At 33.4% G+C, this 23,295-nt stretch overlaps 1 protein-coding gene across 4 annotated transcripts in view; it reads right to left on the bottom strand.

Annotated features, from left to right (window-relative positions):
* The window catches only part of MARCHF1 (membrane associated ring-CH-type finger 1), a 161,433-nt gene that overhangs the window by 115,061 nt on the left and 23,077 nt on the right, over positions 1-23,295 (bottom strand). For 2 of the 4 annotated variants that reach the window (XM_087963653.1, XM_026675820.2), the window contains exon 2: positions 8,623-8,762. The exons of the other annotated variants lie outside the window; for them this stretch is intronic. In XM_087963653.1, the coding sequence (XP_087819779.1) occupies positions 8,623-8,724 (102 nt within the window). In that variant the 5' untranslated portion in view covers positions 8,725-8,762. The remainder of the gene's footprint in view (positions 1-8,622; positions 8,763-23,295) is intronic. 4 annotated transcript variants of the gene reach the window in all.

Raw genomic sequence — 23,295 nt, 5'->3', positions numbered from 1 at the left:
AACAGTTCAGGGGAGAGTGCAAAAGCATGAATCATTTAGCATTTAGGATGAAACTAAGGTGAATGGAATAGATTTGCATGGGAAAGGTAGTGATATGTTTATTAGTTTATTAATTGTACTTGGGAAATGTTTGGTAGAAATGATTGAAAGGATAGAAGAGGTGACAATGAGCAAAATATGGTAATTTCATTATGGCTTCAAGTGTGCCATATTTTCTGTTATTCAACATATAACTGAGATATGCATGAATGTGAGAAGGAAGGGTTTTATTTTTGCTGATTTGGAAAAAAAGCATGATAAAATAAAAAGCCTTAAAGTATGGGCTATTTCAGATGATTATTAATTTCTGAATGTGGTAGAAGTGGTATAAAGTAGAAGTAGGGTAAAAAGAAGAATCAATGGAATGTTTGTAATTGTCCAACATTAAGCAGAAAATAAGACAAGGATGCAGTATATCCACCTGATAGTTTCCTGTATTTATGAAGACATGTATAAAGAATGCTTATTATGGTTTTATAGGTATACTGTTGGGAATATAAACAAACATATATTTTTAAATGCAGACAATGTTATGTTATTGGCTAAAAACATAAAAAACCATAATGAATGTTAGAAGAAACAGTATTATGTAATGAGATGAGTGATGATATTTTCATTCCTAATAAAGGCCCAAATAGGATACTTCACTAAATCTATTTTACATGGAGATATATGAAAAATAAAGGATAGAAAAAAATTGTGCCTTTCTGATTATCTAAAATTCAATTATCTCTACAGTTATTAATAGGATTAATATCTGATAAAGCTAGCATGTCTTAGTGCTTAAGATGCTGGCATCAAAACCAGGGGATTATGAATTCTAGTTGCTCCTAGCTGGGCCAGTCACTCTCTCAATACAACCCACTTCATAGGGTTGTTATATATAAAAATTCATATAAAAATATTAAAAATATTAATCTAATTTTATGAAAGTGTTAATTTCTTAATGACCACATAAAACCATGCAATATTTTTGCAAGTGTTAATAAATGGTATAGTGTTATCTTTTCAGTTATCCAAACTAATAGGCTTTCTCTAATAGTTTCCATTTCAAGTAACCCATCATCTTGGTTTTTAGCTTTTCTATTTAACTCTCCTAATTTTAAATGCCTTGTATTATTGCATTTATTTTATTGTAATCTACCTAGAGTCTTCATATCAGTGAAATAGATGGCATTAAAAAAAATAAACTAGATAATTACCCACCCTGCTTAACTTTCAGCAGAGACGAGGTTGGACAAGCGTCGTTCCTGTTGAAACACTATCATATATGTTTTATTAAGGAATCATTATAGCCATATACAAGGGTTACATGATGCAAGGGTTGACCTGAAAAAAGCCTTTATTCCAGGGATGTCAAATTCACATCGTCATGGCAGCGTCATGTGATGTATCAGGACTTTTTTCTTCTTCACTAAACCAGGCGGGGCGTGGCCATCACATGACACATCCAGCTCATGGGCCAGAACTTTGCTTTATTTAATAAAGTTTATAAATTTTATTAATTTTTATGCATTCTAGAACACTGTCTCCTTTTTCACTAGTTCTTACAAATGTGATCCATGTGTATGTACGTACTCAGATATGACTCTGTATATATTATACAATTTGGGAACATCGTTTAACTTTTTCATGACAGACCATCTTCTGTAACTACCAATAACCTCCAAGGTCTCTCCTGCAGATCATAAATACTTGACTAGCAGTTTTTCACAAAGCCCTGTCTCCTTCTGTTTATTAAATCTTTAAATATAAATAATATCTTTAAATATTTTAAATGATCAATAAATTCAAAGTCTTCCCTAAACGTTTATTTTACTTTGTTGTCAGAAATTTTTATCTAACTTTTCCCCAAATCCCCGAATAATTAAAAAGAAGTGACAGAAAGCATTACATTGTTCATTTTGCCTAAAGGCCGTTAGCAGGTACCCTTTGTTCTCAGGTAGCAAATTACATTCAGCTTTCTCTCATCTCTGTTAAATGAGTAATAAAAGTCAAGTTCTAACACAATGCCTGGGACTTGAGGGGTAACAGTGTAAAAAGCAAGGAGTAAAAATGTAAAAATCAGTTGAAGCAGATGCTAACAATTACATCTAAGCTTTTGGAAAGACATGGAAGAAGAAAAAGGGGAGAAAGACCTACACACTTTATAACAGAATATCAAAACTAAGGATGATCAATAACTACAAAATTATTCTTGTCTGGTACCAAGAAAATATCTGTGAGACCGTCTCTGTAAATTACACTTAACAGTTTTGAAAGTAGCAACATGCTTAGTTTTCAGTAGAAATTAGCTGAAGATGTTAATGATGGAAACTGAATTAGTTTTAAAGGCAAAAGGAAACTGTATTTCAGTATATGTTTAAATACAAGCTTTCTTTCTTCTTCTTACAGAACTTCAAAATCATCACTGTAGGCTTGTAAGCTAATAGACCAAGATCCACCAACGTGCTTCATTTTCAGATGAGTATTATTGTTAACATACTTCAGTATAGTTGCTGCACTTTAATGCAGTCTATTTGTTGGAGATGTAGCAGCTTCTTTCTTGCACAGTATCAAGTGGTACACTTACTGGAAAAGCATAAATAAGAGCAGCATGTAATGAAGGAACAAACAGCCTAAAAGAAGAGCAGTGGTTCATTATGAAAAAAAGACAAGACACAGTGACAAGAAAGGAGTTCAAAGTTAATTGATTTTATAATTTATTATTGCAGACAAATAGTTTGTAAACTGATTTGCAGAATCTTCATTTTACAAACGATATAAAATATTTGAAATCTATTATGTAGTGTTAGAGATGAGAAAGCATTAGTTTAGTGTAAATCAGTTACTCCATCTCAGGATAACTAACTAATTAGGTGACTGCAGAAATAAAGAAATGAAGTATGACTATGTAGAAAACATTATCCCAAAATGGAAGTCTTTGAATGGAGGGACTGAAGATACAGTATTTTTTTTTGTGGGAAAACGGCCAAATAGCTTTGAAGATAATTGAAATGCAGACAAATATTACAAGATAAAACTGATAAGCAAGAATGGAAGATGTTAGAGGATAAAATGAATAAATTAAAAAAAAGATTCTTGGCAATTTGCAACAATGAAAACCAAAACACACATTAAAAATAAAAATATATTATTTGTAATTAAATTATCAATAGTACCATCAGGCATGAGAAGACATCAATCTTCAAAAGTCCTCAGATTATCTGATGATTCTGTTAATCATTGGGAAAGGGCTGTTTGATAAGATTGGGACTATATATGATTCCGTCTCTAGCCCCATCTTTATTGCTCTATACCAGGGGTGTCAAACTCACATCATCATGGTGGCATCATTTTTCCCTCCTTTGCTAAACTGGGCATGATGCATCCAGCCCTCAGGGCAGGAGTTTGACTGCCCTGCCCTATACTATGCTACTCTAGTTTCTTTAAATATTTACACAGCACTGGCTAGACCAGGGTTATCAAACTCATGGCATCACATCATCACATGACGTATCGTGACTTTTTTCCCCTTTGCTAAACCGGAGGTGGGCATGGCTAGTATGTGATGCATCTGGCTTGCGGGCTGCAAATTTGACACCCTTGGTCTAGACTGATTTGGAAGGGAAAAATTTCTCAGCCTTGCAGAATAATCAGTCTTACAATTTGGTGTGGAAAAAGATCTTCCAGTTTTTCTGAAACTTGTGCATCATTGCCAATCAATGTTGTTTTGGAACAGTTCAGAAATACAGGTAGGATATTCATTAAAAGGAAAATTATTTTGTCCAGTAAATAATCTACATTAAAAGGGAGTTGGTTGACTAAGTTTAGCTGAAAATATGGGTATGGAGGCAGATGAAGGCAAACCTCTTTCTTAGAAATGAGCAGTTGTCCTAAATGCAGTCTATATTTAGTTGTTTTTTTTTATAACTATACCACTAGAAGAAAAGGAAATGTTGATGCAAATACTGATAATTTGAGTTGATTCAGCATTTTTAAAATGTTTAAATAAAACTGGAGAGTGATTACTTTAAGTCAGTTATAGGTGACACTTGATTCTTATCTTCAGACCATTACAAAAGACCTGCAGAATATGGTGACTGAAAACTAATTCAGGATTTAGTTCCATCTAGTGCAAAAATTTACACTCAGATTTGTTTTGATCTAACTTAACTAACCTATAATTCTACAAGGAAAATATTTTACTGTACTCAAAATGTCCTAGCTCACTCATTTTCTGACCAACTTGCCATTCTTTCTGAACAATGAGTTCTCAATTATGCTAGGAACAAAGTTCAGTTTTGTGAAAAAGGATTCAGCCCTTTTTAATTTTCTGAATTTTTGCCACTATGCAATCAAAATTTTGTGAAGATTTAATTGAAATATATAAAAGTTTGGATGATCAAACAGAATCAACATTTGGCTCATTTCAGATTTCATAAGTAAAATAATCTAACATGTAATGTGGAAGTGTGAAAATGCAATTGCCAATTTAGACCAATCAGTTCAAATGTCAAAATTAATTAAGATTACTGTGATTACTTCATGAAACAATAAAGGCTGATTTGGGACAACCTGTTTTATAAAAACCCACAAAATTTGGCCTTCCTCATCATAGTTCTTATAATTCAGATTCTAGAAACCTGCTGTGTTTGTAACAAATGGAAGAATAACCCAATTCTACAATTTTGATGCAATTTATTCACACAAAAAAACATCTTTTTAGATAAACACTGTGCTTGTCTTTCATAATTATTTCCTAAAACAAAATAATTGGGAAAGATCTAAAGATCTACCAATCTCCTTCATCCTCCTGCTTACTTTTAGGAATATAAAATTTTAGAGCTACGAGCTCTACAGTTCATATTTGATAAATAGCTTAGTCGTTGAGTGTAAAATTGGTTTGACACTATAATAGAAATAAGAAATAGGAAGGTGCAAAGCATTTGAATTATGAAGCAGCCTTTTCTATTAGCAAGAAGGTAGAAGTTTATTATCATTGTCTGAAGGTTCATGATTATCAGATGTGCCTGACACACCTGTGGACACTTATATTCTTTGAATTTGCCCAGATTGATTTTCCAGTATTGTTGCTGTTTGTTCTCCCCACCATCTCAGATGAAGGGGGGGGGGAGAGCAGAGCTCAGATAGATGGCCACTCCCTTGGTTATTAGTAGATGCCTTCTCCATATAGAAAATTCTTGGCAATGTTCTTTCAAGAGCCACTGAAATAACATTCTACGCCGTTTTCAATGCTCTTTGAGTTCAGTGGGTTCTTTACTTATTTACTAGTTTGCATGTATTATTGCTACTTTTGTTGTTGTTATTGTTTGCAGAGTTTGCTTCTCTTCCTCTACCCAACACAGATGGACCACAAGAACCTCATACCTCTCAATTGACCAGAAAAATTCCTGGTCAAAATATTAAAAGTTGCTGAGAGATCGAGTAGAACCAGGTGCTACCAGAGGTTGAGAGATATGAGTAATGTCAACTCAATTCTATGTCCAGTCTGAAAACTGAAAAGTCTAGATAATACATATCTAACACTTGAGTTTGGGTAAAATTTCTGCCACTATAGAAGATAACAGCGATGTTTATACAAACTTTTTCTACACTATGTTTGAAATTATCTCAAGATAAAGTGAGAAGTAACAAAGAAGAGGAAATGAAGAAAGATATCTTTTTTCTCCATGTTTCCTTTTTTGCTTCAAACATCTTTTAATGTTCTGACCCAAACCCTTTTCCAAGAAGACAAACAATAACAGAAACCTTTTAATGAGTCTTATGAATCCCTGGTTAAAAGGCTGCTGCAAACTAATAAACTTTGATAAGCACAAACCTTGCCAAAACTGTACGAGACTGCTAAGAATCACAGATAAGAAATATTTCACAACACAAGAGTCCAGCTTAAGATACTATAATGTCCATGAGACTGAATTTCAAAACGTCTTTGCTTCCTGTAAAGAACGTTCGCTTCATAGCTGGCTTTTATCTTCTTGAAGGAGGGGCCATTACCTTGCAGCCTTATTCCTGAGTCACCCATGCTGTTGCAGCTGCTCTTTCCTGCTAGCAATCCTGCGCACATGCGCACTTGGCTCAGGCACCTCGGAAACCTCCTCATCGCTGCTGCCAGCCCCCACAATCTCTGAAGGCAGCAGTCTACTCCCTAATGGTCCTGGCCCCTCATCTGAGTCCTTGCTCTCCTCAGCTGTCCGCACCTGCTGCCAGCTAACCACAACATTTACCATTTTAGTTATTACATGGCTACATGGGGGTTAGCATATATACTTTTTTTCCTTTGCATGTCTTCTTTTCATAATCAGTATTTCAAGAAGCTGAAGAATGAAAAAAACAAAATGGAAAGTGATATTATAAGGAACACATTCCCTAAGGATAAAAAAAGCAAGATGTGCATGTAAAAGAAAAGAAAAATAACCAGAGATATAACTTCTGCTTTTCATACATTTTCTCCCATTTTTTTTTCTACAGTGTTCAGGATACTAGAAGCAAGAATGCACATTTACACAATCATCTGTGCCCAAGCTTTAACTGAATTGTCTGAGGCGGAGTGAAAACCACTTTCTAACCTCTGAAAAAAGTAGACTGACCAACTATCATTCAAAGCGTTCAAAGCTGGCTAAATTTTCTGATGAAAATTTTTAAAAAAATATTCTCACAAGGAGAAGAATTTACAAGCTTGCTTTGTTTTCTTCCATTTCCTACATTATCTCTCCGCTTAGCTGAAAAATCTGATTTTTAACAATTATTCACTTCTCTTTTCATTCCAGGTCCACGTTTCATAACTGAAGGACTGTTCCTTTATTTCCTTTTTTGTGTTCCAAATGTTTCTTCTTGACAGCTCTTTAGTAATGCATGACTTAATATATCAGCCTCATGTAAAACACTAAAAATGTTAAACGTTTCCGAAGGTTAAAAAAGAAGAAGTATGAAACTGACATACTATTGAAGCAGCAGTTCTCCATCATTTTAACATCTTGATTTTGGTAAGAATTCTTACCAAAAGAATTTGGTAATATTTTTGATCTAAACTTACTAAATGCTAAGTAAGTAGCCAATATGCTTAAATGATATACACTTCAGGTAAATTCCATACTGTAAAATATTGCAAAATAATCAGACTACTATGTAGCTTAATATAATAGAATTTTTTTTCTACACAAGATACTTTATTTTAATCATATCAAATGATATAATAATGCATAAGGATCCAAATTTTTATTTTGAAATAGTTAAGTAGTACTATAGTACAATTTAGTATGGTATTACAGTCAAGACACAACTTCAAGAAATGCTTCTAAGTTTTCTTCAAAATTAATTAAGCTAATAGATCTAATTAAATTGATGATGAAAACAATAGCAACAGAGATTCTTAGCGGATTCTTAGCATTCCTCGTCCTTCCATTAACTTAAATACTTTTGGCGGAAAAAATGTGCTGGTCATTAAATAGTTCATTTTAAACCCAGTTAAATAAGTTGCTGCAACTAGGTAAGAAAGATAATCATAATAATCAAAAATGAAATATCAACATTTTGTTATGATTGATTTTTGACTTTCATTGCATTAGAAGACAATATCTTTTTCTGAAAATTAGAAGACAAATCATATATGAAATTCAGAATTTCAAGACATGATAGTAAATTCACATAGAAGTCTCTTTTTTTAAGGGTTGGCATATAAATACAGCAATTCTGGCAATTTATACTAATGACACAAGGATATTTGGTTCCATTCCTAGTACTGAATATTATAATAAACTTTGCATGGAAATATTAAAATGGAACTGAAGCGCTACTTTCTTTCTCTGTTACATATTGACTGCTAAGAGATTCAAAGTATCCATCAAGTAAATTAGATTGCAAAATAACAACAACAAAAAAGAATTAAAAAACCTCCAAGCTAAATAGGTTGTAATCATTTTTATTTTGACATTCAGTATATTCTATGAGTGTAGTATTAAGTTTCAAAATAATTTTCTTTTAACAAATATCTGTCAATCTGGAAAAACATACCTCATTCTAACAAATTTTATTTAAAACTAAAATGTAATTTAAATTACAGATATTGAATCTCTTCACACCATGCAGGAAATGTGAAAAATGCAAGTTATTTGTAAAATTAAATTTTCTTGTTCATACCACAACTAAATTTACAATCAAGCAAAATAATCCCTTTAAAGAAGACCCTCGTACTCATATCATGCACAAAAGACTTGTAAAGATATACAGACAGCTATATATGTTGTCAATATTCTGAAAGGGATAAAAGGAGGAAATATTAGCTTACAAACTTAAGAAAGCACAACACATCACAAAACAGCCCCCCCACAAAAAATTACTTTAACAGCCATGACATAAAAGACAAGCAAACCAAAAATAAATGAACAAAAAATTGCAATGTTAGAAATCTGAACATGTACCTGCTTGCAGAACAAAACACAAAGGAAAATATAAAGTAAAAGTAGATTCAGATACTGAACAAGCTATAAGACTATTGCTTGGACAAAAGGGATGGCACTAGGAATTTTCAATTCAGGGATTTTTTGTACAATGCCATCATCATGAAATAGAACATCCACTCACCAAGGCAGAGATATGTGAAGCATCACCTGTGACTTCAGGCGTTCTTGTGCTGTTTGGGAATCTGAGAGGATTACGAGCTATCGCTTGGCACCAGCCCAACATTTTCTCCTTCCACTTATCCCTTTTCAAATTCTGAAATTCTGAAAATAATTTACAATCCCTGAAACAATGGTATCTTTATTTTCTTGCAAATATGTGTCTGGGCATGCAATTACATATATTTCAACTGTGCACAAATAATTAGCTGTTTTCAAGACAGAGCAGAATTAAATTCAGTCATAAGCAGTTCAGTTCAGAAACGAGCCCCCCAATAAATGATACAGCAACTTCCTTTATAATTTCTAGAGTTCAAAAATGGAAGCTACTTATTTATAGAAGTTACATTATTTTAAAGGTAGTTGAAATACACCCAGGGGACAAAATACTCAGGCAAAAAACTGTGCATGCAACATTGCAATAATGCACTTATATTTCCGCTGATTGAAAATGTCAGATTAAATCGTGTCACCAATCTAAGTAAAGGAAACCACTTAGTGAAATCTAATCTGCATTTGCTAGAAATAAACTCTCTTATAGTCCCATTATCTTATTTGAAAGCATAATTTTACATTTATTTTCAGAAAGAAAAGAACTTACTTCCAGGTAACTGAATCTGAATCTAAGATTACTATTTGTTTCAAATACGTGCAACATTTCTGTATGGCCTGTCATTACATTATAACATATTTTTCATATATTTATATTATAAATTATATAGCTTCAGATATACATTTTTGCATATGCTTGGAAACAAACCATCATGGCCTGTGAGAGATACGTTGACAGCCAATTTATATTAATATCTGCTCAGTTTCAAGGCCATGAAGCAACAGCACTTACGGTAGATAATAAGGAACTACAACCTCATGATAACAGGGCAACCAACATTTTGATATGACTTTATATTAGTTTGCAACAAAAGAAATAACGTAGCCTATTTTTGCATGTGTCTGATAAAAGGTTTTGCTGAGTTCAAACCCAGCAGTTTAGTTAAGCCATATAAAATTTGGGGGTCTGCGATTTAATGCTAAGATCTTGTAGAGAGTAAAAAAGATGACTTTGATAATTATATGTACGCTCCATTGCCTAGGCAAATGGAGTCCAGAACTACGAGGTAATATTCAGAAATTAGTCCTATGACTTCCTAATTCCTAATGCATTATAAGTTATAGTTTCCTGTGGAGTTCATTTTCTGCTCTGTTCTATCTGGTGGGACAGTGTCTATGGTACACTGCCAAAAATGGGACTCTAAGTGTCATGAAGAAAAAGCAGCTGTTTCATCAAGCTCTATAATCTTTTCCAGCTGCTAAGTGTGGCAACATGATAACATGATAAACGGTTTTTGTCAGACACAGTTCTAATTGTATTACAAATAAAAATGTGAAATCTACCCAAGATTGTTTTTTTTAATAAAATGGAATTATACGACAATATGATTCTGTTGTAGTCTGTGGTTCTTAAAAACTTTCATAGCAATAAGGAATATTGCTGAATATAAGCAATATTCAGAAAATACACAACAATACAATACATACACAGCTGGGTAAAACAGACAATAGACAATCACTAATTGCTACTATATTTCTTCCTTGGGAAGAAAGAGGATTCCTTCCTTTCATAGATGCATCTAGGCCAGTGGTGGGATTCAAAAATTTTTACTACCGGTTCTGTGGCATGGTTTGGTGAGCATTGGAGGGGAAGAATACTGTAAAATCTCCATTCCCACCCCAGTCCAGGGGAAGATTACTGCAAAATCCCAATTTCTTCCCCACACCTGGGGGAAGGTGACTGGAAAATCCCATTCCCTCCACACCCCACTAACCTGCTTTCCAGCTCTGTTCTCCTGTATAGGACAACAAAAGAAGAACCAGCTGATCAGCTCGGACTCAGGAGGCAGAGAATAGATGGGGGCGGGGCGAGTTAGAGGTGGTATGTGCCGGTTCTCCAAACCACTCAAAATTTCTGCTACCGGTTCTCCAGAACTGGTCAGAACCTGCTGAATACCACCTCTGATCTAGGCCTCCTTTGTGGTCTGTGAAGACCAGGACAACTATTTTCCAAATTTTGAACAAATGCTATCTTTGGAAAAGCCCCTGAACTACAGTCACATCTCTAATTCATTGCCTAGATGCTTATAAAATTATAGTGCATGTCAGAATATAATAACTCCCTGAAAACACACTTCATTTTTCGATGTCTGTCATTAATTCCCACTATATTTATTTTAACAGAAGATTATTGCTTTGATCCTTCTATGTAGTAGTTAAGTGAATGCCATGCAGGGTAGCATTATTGAACAACTCCTGAATTCAAAGACTAACTAACAAATTATCAAATTTAGAACTGAATTTAACTGTAGGTTTTATAGTTTCTAGAATTTTTTTGCTTGAAGAGTCCAAATTGTAATTAATTTACAGATATTAAATATTTCCTATGCTGAAGAAAAAGTCAAGTAAATGCTCAGCTCATTGCCCCAACTCTACTCCGAATTAAGGGATTATCTGATTATAAAAAGGGAGTTTTACATATATTTATTATTAAATAAAGTTCAACAAGTTTACTTTCAGCTAGGACTGGAAAAATGTCACTGGATCATTACCAAATAAGACTTAGGTAACTTGAATGAGTTCATTGACAAAATACATATTCATGGTTTGACAAAGAGAAGTTGATATCTGATGGCATTCTACTCATACGGACACTGGAATGAATCAGAATGGAAAGACCTTTGTTGTCTTGGGAAAATAACTGGAAAGAGGCCACTGCTAAAGCCACATTTGAAAAGGTAACAGAAAGTCCACTGGCTTTTCTAGAAATCTGATGAAAAGCAGAATCCGAAAACTTATTAACCTGTATAAATGTTCAAATAAGGTTATAGCACAGAAATAGTTTATTACCTTTTTTTCCCAAAGAAACTGTATTTCTGATAACTCAATAGTGGGACAAATTATATAATATACTGTAAGAAACTAGGAAACAATTGCATTTGCTATTTTAAGATTACTAAAATTTTTACTAAGATTGTGTTTCTAATTTTAAAGGATTTTCTATTCTCTTCTCAATTTCAGAATACGTATGTGCACATATGTTTAAAATACAACACTATCAAAATAATGTTCATATTCTAACACTTATTTCAACAGTATTAAAATTGTAGTCATAAAAATTGGAAGTCTTTTCAGATTAATGTCATTTCTGCTTTTCTCAGCTCTTAACATTTCTCAATGTATTCATAGCAAATGAAAGGAAAAAGAATGAACACTTCTATTAGCAGTAGGCATGAAAATGGGGTATGAGAGAATCTTGTTCAAGTATAGCCAATGTTTTCATCAATATATGTTTTAAAAGAGATCAGATGTCTTAAATTATATTCTAATTTTATTATTTCCACTTGTAAATTAAAGTTCAATTTAAAATAAAAAGTGAAAATTCAGCTATTATACTTAAGCTACTTTATTACTCAGGGTTCTCTGTCTATCTATTGCCTGCCTGCCTGCCTGCCTGCCTGCCTGCCTGCCTGCCTATCTATCTATCTATCTATCTATCTATCTATCTATCTATCTATCATCTATCTATCTATCTATCTATCTATATATCTATATATCTATATATCTATCATCTATCTATCTATCTATCTATCATCTATCTACACTAGGAGTTGAAAGTAACTACATATATGAATATATAAGGTTATGTAAAATTATATACCCTTGTAGAGTTGTAATTGCAGGAATGTTCCAATCTCAGATGGCAAACCTCAGATAAAGAATGTTTCCAAGCAAATACAACTCAGGCAAACAAAGTCACTAATCTAAAGGAGGATTAGAGAGAGGAAGTAAACATATGTTAGACTTTAACTAGAGATAATTAATTGTATTAATTACTGTGCTAAACAGTAACGAAAGTTAAGCAGTAACCAAAGTTAACCAATGATGGAGGATAACTAAAAATGTGTATAAATGCAAGACTAGACTCCAATAAAGATCATCATGATTCAGTTGTTCATGATCAAACAACTCGACTGCCTCGTCATTACAACATACCCTCTAACATATTTTTCAAAAAGAACAACCCACTTTCAATTTGCATCTGACCACCATATTAGTTTTGTAAGTTGATCCTGCACTATCAAAGAGATGCAGAGACAGCAATCTTAGAGTAGCACTGCCAAGGAGGTTCTTTCTCTATTTTGCCGATATACAAAAGATCATAAGTTCTCTAGAGATTACACATTACTTATAATAATATTTTTCAATATTTATTATTTTCCATTCCCACATGTTACTCAATAGTAAAGCTGGTATCCCCACCTATGATAGCAATATACCAACATATGGAAACATACAATACAGAATTTTTCCAACAACTTTCTATAAACATAGACATTAAAACATGTTGTGTATCATTACACACACACGTTTTTACTTTACTTATCATCTTTTAGCATATATTTTATAAGTCTTAAAAGATTTGGAACTATGAATTCTCCTCTTGCTCCGCCACATGGGAGTCAGGCTAACAAAATGCAAAGGACTTTGAGACTTTCTCCCATCTAGCTCACTTTCCAAAACCATGATTATTTCAGAAAACCATTTCTCAAAACCATGATAAGTTCTGAATTGGAGCTCAATGAAATAGCCCTTGGATGCACATAAGCTTCATTCTCTCCATGTAGTAAATGGTTGCTCTGCAAAGGGAACAGAGCTGACTTCACTCCCCTCAATAGCCCATGTCTGCCTGGCCTCAATTCATTACTCCTAAGTACATTTCTGTACTTTACACTATTCAGTCTTTTTACTCAGATATTTACACTACCCGCCAAGTAAGGAATTCTAGAAACGTATATAACAGATCAAGGCATTTGACTTATCCACATGTAGGAATGCTGCTGGGAGGATGAAGAGGTGGATGTTTCACTGAATTGTACGTTTTAGTGTTTAAGCACATCCTACCCATTACTCTAAAATCTCCCACAGGCAGCAGCATCTGCTTCTGGAATTATGATCAATAGGATTCAGCAGGAATTGGGTATAGTCAATGAAGCCTTTTTCACTTTGTTCATTTTCTGTCTATCTATCTATCATTCCCAAAATTAATTTATGTTAATGAATGAATATTCCTTATTGCTAGAATTGCTCTATACTTTCAGAAAGTTAACACTTTGGAAAATCTAGTGGAACTTCTTTATATTGCTACTATTGCTACTTAACAACGCTCTTTAATAGTACTATTTGGGTTCTAAGTGTCTTCTTTAGTCTTTGCATTCATTTAATTGCAGGACATTGGCTTATTTCTCTGTTACTGATGTTTATATTTTTGTTGGTATTATTTCAATCTGTGTGATTAACTGAATTAACAACAAACTGCTAGAAGTCTAGTTTGAGGTTTTTGATATTGAAATGTGGAACACAACATGTTAAAACAGCAAACCAGAATGAAGTATAATGAATTCTAGTATTCCACTACTATTCAACGTTTCTGGACATAACACTAGAGAATGCTGGCATTTTCATATATAATCATATTCATCATATTCATATTCTTTTGTTTAGGATATTCACAAATACTGACAGGGACATGTTAGCATTTATTGTAAATGTCAGCATTTCAAATATTTATTATAATGCTATATATATTATAACACTGTACATTAATCTTGGAAAGTATTCTCCATTGAAACAATGGAAATAAACAGAGCATAAAACTAATTATATTACCCTAGAAGAAACAGTTTTTTACAATACTATCATCATGAAGGAAACCAAGATGTTTGAATTTAATATTCAAAAGTTTATTTTTGTCCATTAGTCTAGTCCAAAACTAATGTCATACTGATCCAAATCCAGAATTAAATATGCTTGTATCTAGACAAACAAAATGGTACATGGTAAGTGGGCGAGATTTGAAAGTTTCCACCTGGAAAAAAAGGAGCAATTTTGGGGGGATACTAGTAAATTTAGGGTTAAAATATATGGATTGAGTAATTCTGTTATTATACATTAAAATCCATTAATGTATGCTTTTGTCAGGCAATAGATTGCTTGAATTCTGATCATAACATATGAAACACAGAAAGAAATAGCAGTTTTTTGCTTATGAAATTTTCATTCTAGTGTAGATGTATACATATTCATTTTTTATGTAAAGAGAGAATATGGCTAACTTCATAAATAGCAATTCCTTCCCACAACATAGGTAGTCCTGTACTTACGACCACAAGAGCCCAAATTTTCCATTGCCAAGTGAGACAGTTAATGAGTTTTGTCCCATTTTATGACCTTTTCTTGCCACAGCTGTTAAGTGAATCACTGCAGTTGTTAAGTTAGCAACATGGTTGTTAAATGAATTGACTTTGCTTGTCAGAAGGTCACAAAATGTGACTGAATGACCCAAAGATACTGCAACCATCATCAATTTGAACCAGTTGCTAAGCCCTGAATTTTGATCACATGACCATGGGGATGCTGCAATGGTGGTAAGAGGAAGTTTGAACGGTCATTAAACAAAGGGTGTAAGTTAAGGACTATCTATATATGGTAAATAATTCCTCTTTATCCTGTGATGAAGAGATTTCAGGAAACTGATCTCTGATATATGATCATCTTGCCCCTCATCATCTTGTCATTGTAAAAGATTTAATCTAAATTGAACAAACGCATTCCTTTTCCTTTCAAGCAACAATTATTTGAATTATTTAATGAATTAGGTGAATATGACAAATCTTTATCCAAGAAGCTGATATCAACTCTTATCCTAATCTTCTAGTAAGAAAATAGAAAGATTGAATATTTGTTAAAATAGAAGATATTAGTATTCCAAATTAGATACCATACATTATACAAGAATTTAAGGATTTTAAATAATGTTGCATTTGTGAAATGTGTACCAACTGATTAAAATATTAAGATGATTTGTACTTAACAATATAGGATTAGTACAATGGCCCATCTTTACATGCTGTCACCACACAAAATTACCAGTGACTTTGATGAAGAATTATCCTATCTAATCTTTAAAATGTTATGTTCTGATATAAAATATGTTTAGGTAATCCTTCTCTGGTATGAAATATGATTGTCATCTATAGCAACGTCAATATCTGTTCTATCTTTTGGACACAAGATATCACTTTACTGTTGTTGTATCTGGACTAATAAAAGAATGATGGGGTTAAGGATGGAATTCAGAGTGGGCCCAACTATTTAATTAGAATATCTTGGCATTCCAGTATCTGTCAATTGGTGATAGGTTAACAAAAATAAAGATAAAAAAATAAAAATCTTATTTGCCTTAAGAGTGAGAGTTTTGTGTACTGGTTAAAGCATCAGGGTAGAGACTGGAAGACTGGGAATACAGACAGACAGACAGACAGACAGATGCACACACATATTGTCTCCCTCCTCCCTCCCTCTCTCTCTAACCAGCAGCCCAGGTTCAAGAATTGAGCTCCACATTGGGTAAACTCCCATCCTCGCCCTGCTACCGCTAACCTAGCAGTTCAAAAGCATGCAAATGCAAATAGATAAATAGGTACCATTTCAGTGGGAAGGTAACAGTGCTCCATGATGTAACACAATGCTGACTCAATTGCCTTGAAACAGAGATAAGCACTGGCCCCTATAGTCAACAACAACTAGCAGGGTAACATTTACAGGGATCCTTACTTTTAAGGAGGTAACTCTTACTTTTATAAATATACATACATTATCTTACTTTCCTCAATACAAATGAAAGACTTAGCAAAAGATATGGGTCATGATTTGAAAAAGTCACGATTTGATACAGCGTGTTCTATTAAATTTCAGTTAGGCATGCCTTCATTTTGAAGAGAAAGCAAGATAATGATTTAATGATGCCAGGAAAACTATAGAGGCCTGTCTACTTCCTTAGTTTTTTTTTTTTCTAGCCTTCTTAAATCAGGCTGCCTCAATCCGGCCAGGTAAGGTGAACACTCACTGCTTTCACTCATTTCTACAAAGAAAACCTACTGATAATTAAGCAGCAGAAAACTACCCTGGTGTTTTACTTATATACCAATGCAAAATATTCAAATGGACCCTTGAAGGTAGGAAAAACAGAGTAAAGATTTTAGGTATTGGGGGTATTGCTTCAATTTACAGGTGTCTAGAAGATGCACATTGATCATGTTACTTCACAAGGACAAAAGGAGTACCGCAAGTTTTATAAATTATTTTCATACAAATGGTAGGGAATGCATACAAGCAACCAAAATGTTTTACAGAAAAATCCAAAACGTTATATGACACTGTTGAATCAATCCCTTACTATAAATCACTTGAAGCCATACAAAAAGTTTTTGTGAAGTCTTTACAGGTCTCTAGATGTGTACCCAATGTGATGTTCAGAAGGAAAGAAGTGAAATAAAAATGAAGGTGAGAGCATGGCTACTAACACTTACCTATTATTTCAAATGCTATGTTTTCTATCTACACTGATAGATTTGAGGCATCAATTTAAATCTTCATGGCAACGTGCAATTTTGGCAAAAGTTACCACTTGAACAATTGATCATTTTGGAAAGCACTCAGCCAAAAGATAGGATCTTTGAAGCAGATATTCCAAACTATTTTAAGAATTTTCACAAGTTGTTCAGCTGGGAACTGGGAAGATACTTGATTACTTTAATCTCCCCTGTACAGCAAAGTCTTTCTCAGAGGGCAGACTTGATGTTTCACCTCTGAAAGTCTTAAAAAGAAATTTATCAAAGTCCTCATTTGTACAAAAACCTGTTAATGTAACATGAACGCTATTGACCATCATGCATAAATAACTTTTTAGACTTTTTGTTTACCAGTGTCATTCAATAAACGTTCATCCTTCCTTTATTGACACATATTACAGATTGTAATGAAAGGGTTTTTTGTTGATTTTATCCTCTCAGATAAGGAACTATTTATTATCATTATATTTAGCCTGCTAGCAATTAAAATTAGCAAACAGATCATCTGCATTGGTTACTGAGAATTCCTCTTTAATTTTTATCTTTATCTGTTTTTACATTCTTTTCATGGCCTCCATAGTACCCGTCTTGTACTGCTATATAATAAAAGAACTATAGTTCAGAAATGTTATAAAAATATAAGCCAGTCATTAAAAATAGCTTATGCAATATTACACTTCTCTAAAGTAAAACATCAAGCAGCTGAATTATTTTAACTTAAAATTTTAATTAGTCAAGTTCCAAAGGACTGAAAGAACAAAATGTATTTCAGTTTTCTGAAATATGACAATTGACTTTTGAAATTATAATGGGATTCAGAAAAAAAAATCCAATAGCAATTATAACTATTCTTAGGAAATTTCTCTAGCTCTGTCAGTACATGTCTTTCTTCTATTGTAAGCAGAAGTCACATCTCTGAATTTGGCCAGAGATTTGACCAGATCTGGCAAATGGTTGTTAGGTAATTTTAAAATATGAACAATAGGAAGACAGTTATTAACCAGTTTAATATTTGGCTGTAAGACAAGATTGGAGAGTATAACATAGGTTTGCTTTACTGAATTTAACCAGTGTGGAATCTGATCTAATTCCAAATAAAGGGCTGGCTCAAAATTTTATCTACGACATGATGGAAGAAAGATGGTGCCAAATGGTTCAAGTAAGAACAATTTTGAGTGTTCTACGCTCAGAATAAAACAAGTTTAATGAATCTTCTTTTGACTATTAAACACATCTGCAATAGTTTTCAATGACGTTATTTTAAGTGTTATTAAAATACATGTGACTTGAATCCCGAGTTTTCTCTTTAAGTTAACTTTTCAATGTTTTTGCATCAACTAGTACAGCAGCTAATACTTAGGCTGGGCAGAATTACTTAGGGGCTGGAGTATAGTAATAGAGCACTGACAATCTGGCAGCTGTTGATGAGAGGCTTAGAAATGAAGGCAGGGACTTCCGGTGGTATTTCATCATGGACGGATCGAAGTCTGTGATTGTGCATGGCTTCGATCTGTGCTCTCCCTGTTGGACGGCTCCGAACAAGGCCAGAACCACCCTGAAGGTGTGGTAAAGAAGAGGGAGACCATCTATCAGGTTGAGGGGAGCCGCATCTCCCCTCCTTGGCTAGGTATACTCCCTCCAAAGACGGGCTGTAGCAGTGGTCAGAAATTGCTAGCCTGAAGACAGAAGACTATCCGGGACATTAAGATTGTGCTGGAGCGGTGAAGAAGTGGGCAGTGTGGAGACCAGGCAAACCAGATATAACATATGGACAATAAGGCACCCCAGAATTAAACCATACAGGGATTTTAAGAAAGGTCATAATAGCGGCAACCAGAGAAAGTGAAAAGAAAAATTGGATATAAAGGAAAGTGGCTCTGAACTTTGAAAAAGCTAAATTGAGGAGGACCTCAGAAAATAGAAGATAATTTTGTTTAAATTGGATAAATATATGTTTTTGGCACCAGATAGGCACAATTAAGGGCTGAACTTGGAAGGTGTCAAAAAGGGGAAAAGAAAAAATTGATAATTGGATTTATTGAAATTTAAAAGCTACAAATTGGAAAAGAAAGTGAAAAGAAAGGGTGGAACTTGGACATAACGGAGAGCACCACCTAATGATAAAGGGAAAATTTTACTGAGTCTTTAAAAGTATCTGGTTCTTTTAAACTTGGAAATTGATACAAAATAAGAAAGACTTTGTTACATTAACATTGAAACCCTGAAAAGTGAAAATACAGAATACTAAGATAAAAGAAAGAAGCATGAAGAAATTATCTTGGAACTGTTTGGTGACTTTGGCACAAATTTAAACTTATGGATATTGAATTATTTGATGATTTTGGAAAAAGCCCAAGAGGAATTGAAACTGATTGTTGGCAATAAAATTAAAGACGCTGGTTGAATTAAACTACTGGACAATTGGCTTGGACTTAAATATTAAAGAAAAGGATAAAGAAAATCCAAAAGAAGTGTATAAAAATGGCAGAACTTTTCTTGGAATTAAAAATGGAACTAATAAACATAAAGGAAATGTTACATGAAAGAAATGAATCATTCTGTATTGCCTTACAACTAATAGAAATGGCAATTCTGGAGAACAAAGAACAACAAGGAGTGCCAGAAAGGGAGGAGCTGAATAAAGAAGAAGCCAGCTATAATGAACAAGTAGAACAACAAACATTAAAACAAAGGGAAAAAAGAATGGAAATTAAAACTTGGAGGCTTGAGGATAATTAAAAAGGGAAACATTTGGAAAACCAAACAAAGAAAAAGGAAACAGCAAAAAAAGGGAATTACAGAAGATATGGAAACCAAACAAAAATGAAAAGAATTTTGTTTAGTTAGAAGACATAGAGATAATGGGTAAAGATTAAAGAAAAGGGATTCTGCAAGGTAATGTATTGTAATATGTAAGAAGATTGTTTTTAAAAACTAATGGGACTGATACTTTTTAATTGGTTTCTTCTTTAAGGATTATTAATTTGTAGATAGATATAATTGAAATAAATGTAGAAATTGAAAATTATAAGAAAATGATACAAACAAAGAATAGTTAAAATGAATTATGGAGATTTTAATGAAAAGACCAATGTCAGTTTCTATAATTAACTGAATAGATTAATATATTTGAAATAATGATTTAGAACTTAACGGAGGGAAAGAAAACCACGCAGAATCTAGCTCTTTTTAAATAAATAAATAGTGTGTGTGTGTGTGTGTGTGTGTGTGTGTGTGTAGATTACTGTTATTAAACCAGAATGTGATAATTATAAAGTGACTATATTATGATAAATTTTCGAGTATGAATTAAAGGAGAATATATTGAGGGATGTATAAGACGGAACAATTAGGTGGAACACTCTAATTGGTAATTAAAGGGGGAAACTTTTAAAAGTATTAGATTTAAGATGAAACTTACTGAATAATGAAATAAAAGTATGGGATAAAATTGCAAATGTGACAGATATAAGCATAAAGGTATACTGAATTTAGAATTAAAAAAGAATGTTAGACTATAAAATAAGATAATATTTAAAGAAAAAGAAAAAAAGGAATTAAGTTAAGACATAAATTGAAAATGTAACAATTGTAAAGAAAATAAGAATATTGGAGTAAATTTATGGGAAAATGGAAATAATGATATGATATAGTATTGAATATGAAAGGAAAATATATATTAAAGTCATGTTTGTATTGAAGTGTGAAGTATTGAAACCTGGAACCACATTGTTCACTGAAAGAGATGTTTTTAAAATGTAAAAAAAAAAAATTTATTGGAAAAAAAAAAAGAAATGAAGACAGGGAATTGCTATGACTGTGCTAAAACTTACTATAGATGCTTGTGCTGCTTCTTAAATTCGTTCATATATTTAATTATCTGCTCATGAAGCTGATCATAAAGATGACATAGGACCTGCAGTCAGAATTGTGCAGTCAGCTGGCATTATGATGACTTTTAAACTTTTTGTTGAGTCAACCTAGTTCCTTCCATAAACAACCAAGGTATTGACCCAAAGGTTTTTTTTCAGGAGGCAACTAGACTTTTGAAGATGTTTCGCTTCTCATCCAAGAAGTTTATTCAGCTCTAACAGGATAGTGGGAAATGGAAGGATTTATATTCCTTGCAGACAGCTGGTAATCTGCATCCTTTTAGAGGGTCGTTGAAGCACTTGGAAGTTTATCTGTGTCCTCAGATTCCTTTATGAATCTAAGGCCATCATTGCTACTGGTGGTGGCGGTAAGCCCAAGATTCCAGAAGACTGCTTATTTTCATGAATCAGAACACACAAACACACTCCAATCACTTCAAACCATGTAGATCCTTTCATGTACGTAAAGCAGCTTTCAAGGGCTGGTTGTAGGTGGAGGGTTGAAGTCAGCTGTGATGCAGATGATGGCTTTGAACAACCAATCCTTCTTCATGGTGAGGGATGCAAGATTGCAAAATAGCTTATAAGTATAGGTTACAAAATAGCTTACAAAGCCATTCTGCAGAGTCCATCTCTTTGGGCATATGTGCAATGTCACATCTACAAATAGGTTGGGCTTTCATTGCCATAGCACAGTGCTGGTTTTACTCCATCACATTTTGGGTCTCTTCAGATGTTATTGCTACCATGTTCTAGCACCACCATCCTTATCAGTCAGGCAATGATCTAACTGTATAAGTTACTCAGGGAACAAATGTTTGCTGCTAGTAGCAGGATGCTCGATTTAAATTGCATTCACTTTAGACATCCGTACCACTAATAAACACAGCAGCTTAGCCAACATGGTTTCATTATCATGGATAATGGGTCAAACTGAAGGGCAATCTGACAGGCACAATGTAGCACCAGCAGCTGCAGTGCCTGCTAACAGAATCTGATTGTGTGTGAAAATGTTGTTGGTTTGGCCAACAACAAATCATCTTTGTTGATGATTTTTCTGTACTTTGGCAGTTCAAAAACAAACAAACAAAAAATGAAAGTGCAGGCTCTACGTTGGCTGGACCAAATATATAACATAGAATAGAGTAACAGAGTTGGAAGGGACCTTGGAGGTCTTCTAGTCCAATCACCAGCTCAGGCAGGCAACCCTACATCATTTCAGACAAATGGTTGTCCAATCTCTTCTTAAAACCTTCCAGGGTTTGAGCATTGACAGCTTCTGGAGACAAGTTGTTCCACTAATTGTTCTAGATAAAGTATATCATTCTGGAATAAGCCATTTTTCCCCATTTAATGGATACCCCAATGAATATTTACTTATGCTATCGACAAAGCGTAAATTTGGAAAGTGTTGTGAAACAAAGTCATTATTTTTTTAAAAAAAATATTAACTGGTTTTTTATTATATTGTTTTCGTGTAGATCTTTGGGATTCTTTTTATAACATATATGTAAATGATTTTAGATAAGAGGGGATGGCATTGGCCCATATAATCTAATTAGCTTTATAATTAAATGATTTGAATATAGTTCCCCTTGGTCTTGTGCAAAAACATGCCTTGGGACTTTCATTTTTCTTTTCTAAAAATATTGAGAAAAAATAGCAAGTTTATCTATGTGAAGGCCATTTGTTCTTTGGTACAATTAAATTCCCTTAGCTTATTCTGAAAATAGGTCACTGAATGAAACTTATGACAACAGATTTATAAGGAAATCTTTTCCTTCACCATAAGCCAAAATACAGCATTTAAATAGAATCTGTGGTGTCTGTCATGCAAAGCATATTTGCATATTTATTATTTGGGTTAGAAAATTATCTAGACAGGACTTGTTGAATCTTATTCAGCTTGTCCACTAATACCTTGAAAACTTACCTTTGGGACTACTTGGGTAAAGAAATTGTACTAAAAATAAATATAAAAGACACCCACATACATCTTCCATATCTGTTTATCTACTAAATCTCATTTTGCTGTTCAAGCTGTGTTAGCAACTTTGAGAAAAATAATGTTGAATTCAATTGTTTCCAAGCTTACAAGCTAACAAAATTTGTGATCCAAGCCAGATAATTACAAGTTTCAGTGACATCATTATACTGAATGCATATATATCAAAATAGGCTAATTAGGCTGGTATTATGGAAAAAGCTGGTCTATCTCATTAGGAGAGGCCTTTTTTTAGTGGAACATTATTGAAATTAGCAATGTGATATAAAAATTAATGAATTTTCTCCTTCCAGAAA

The sequence above is a fragment of the Notechis scutatus genome, chromosome 4 (genome assembly GCF_049901735.1).
Source record: "Notechis scutatus isolate UNSWTSFEM ecotype Mainland chromosome 4, rNotScu1.2, whole genome shotgun sequence".
Taxonomy (NCBI): Eukaryota; Metazoa; Chordata; class Lepidosauria; order Squamata; family Elapidae; genus Notechis; species Notechis scutatus.
This window is presented reverse-complemented; position numbering and strand designations above follow the sequence as displayed.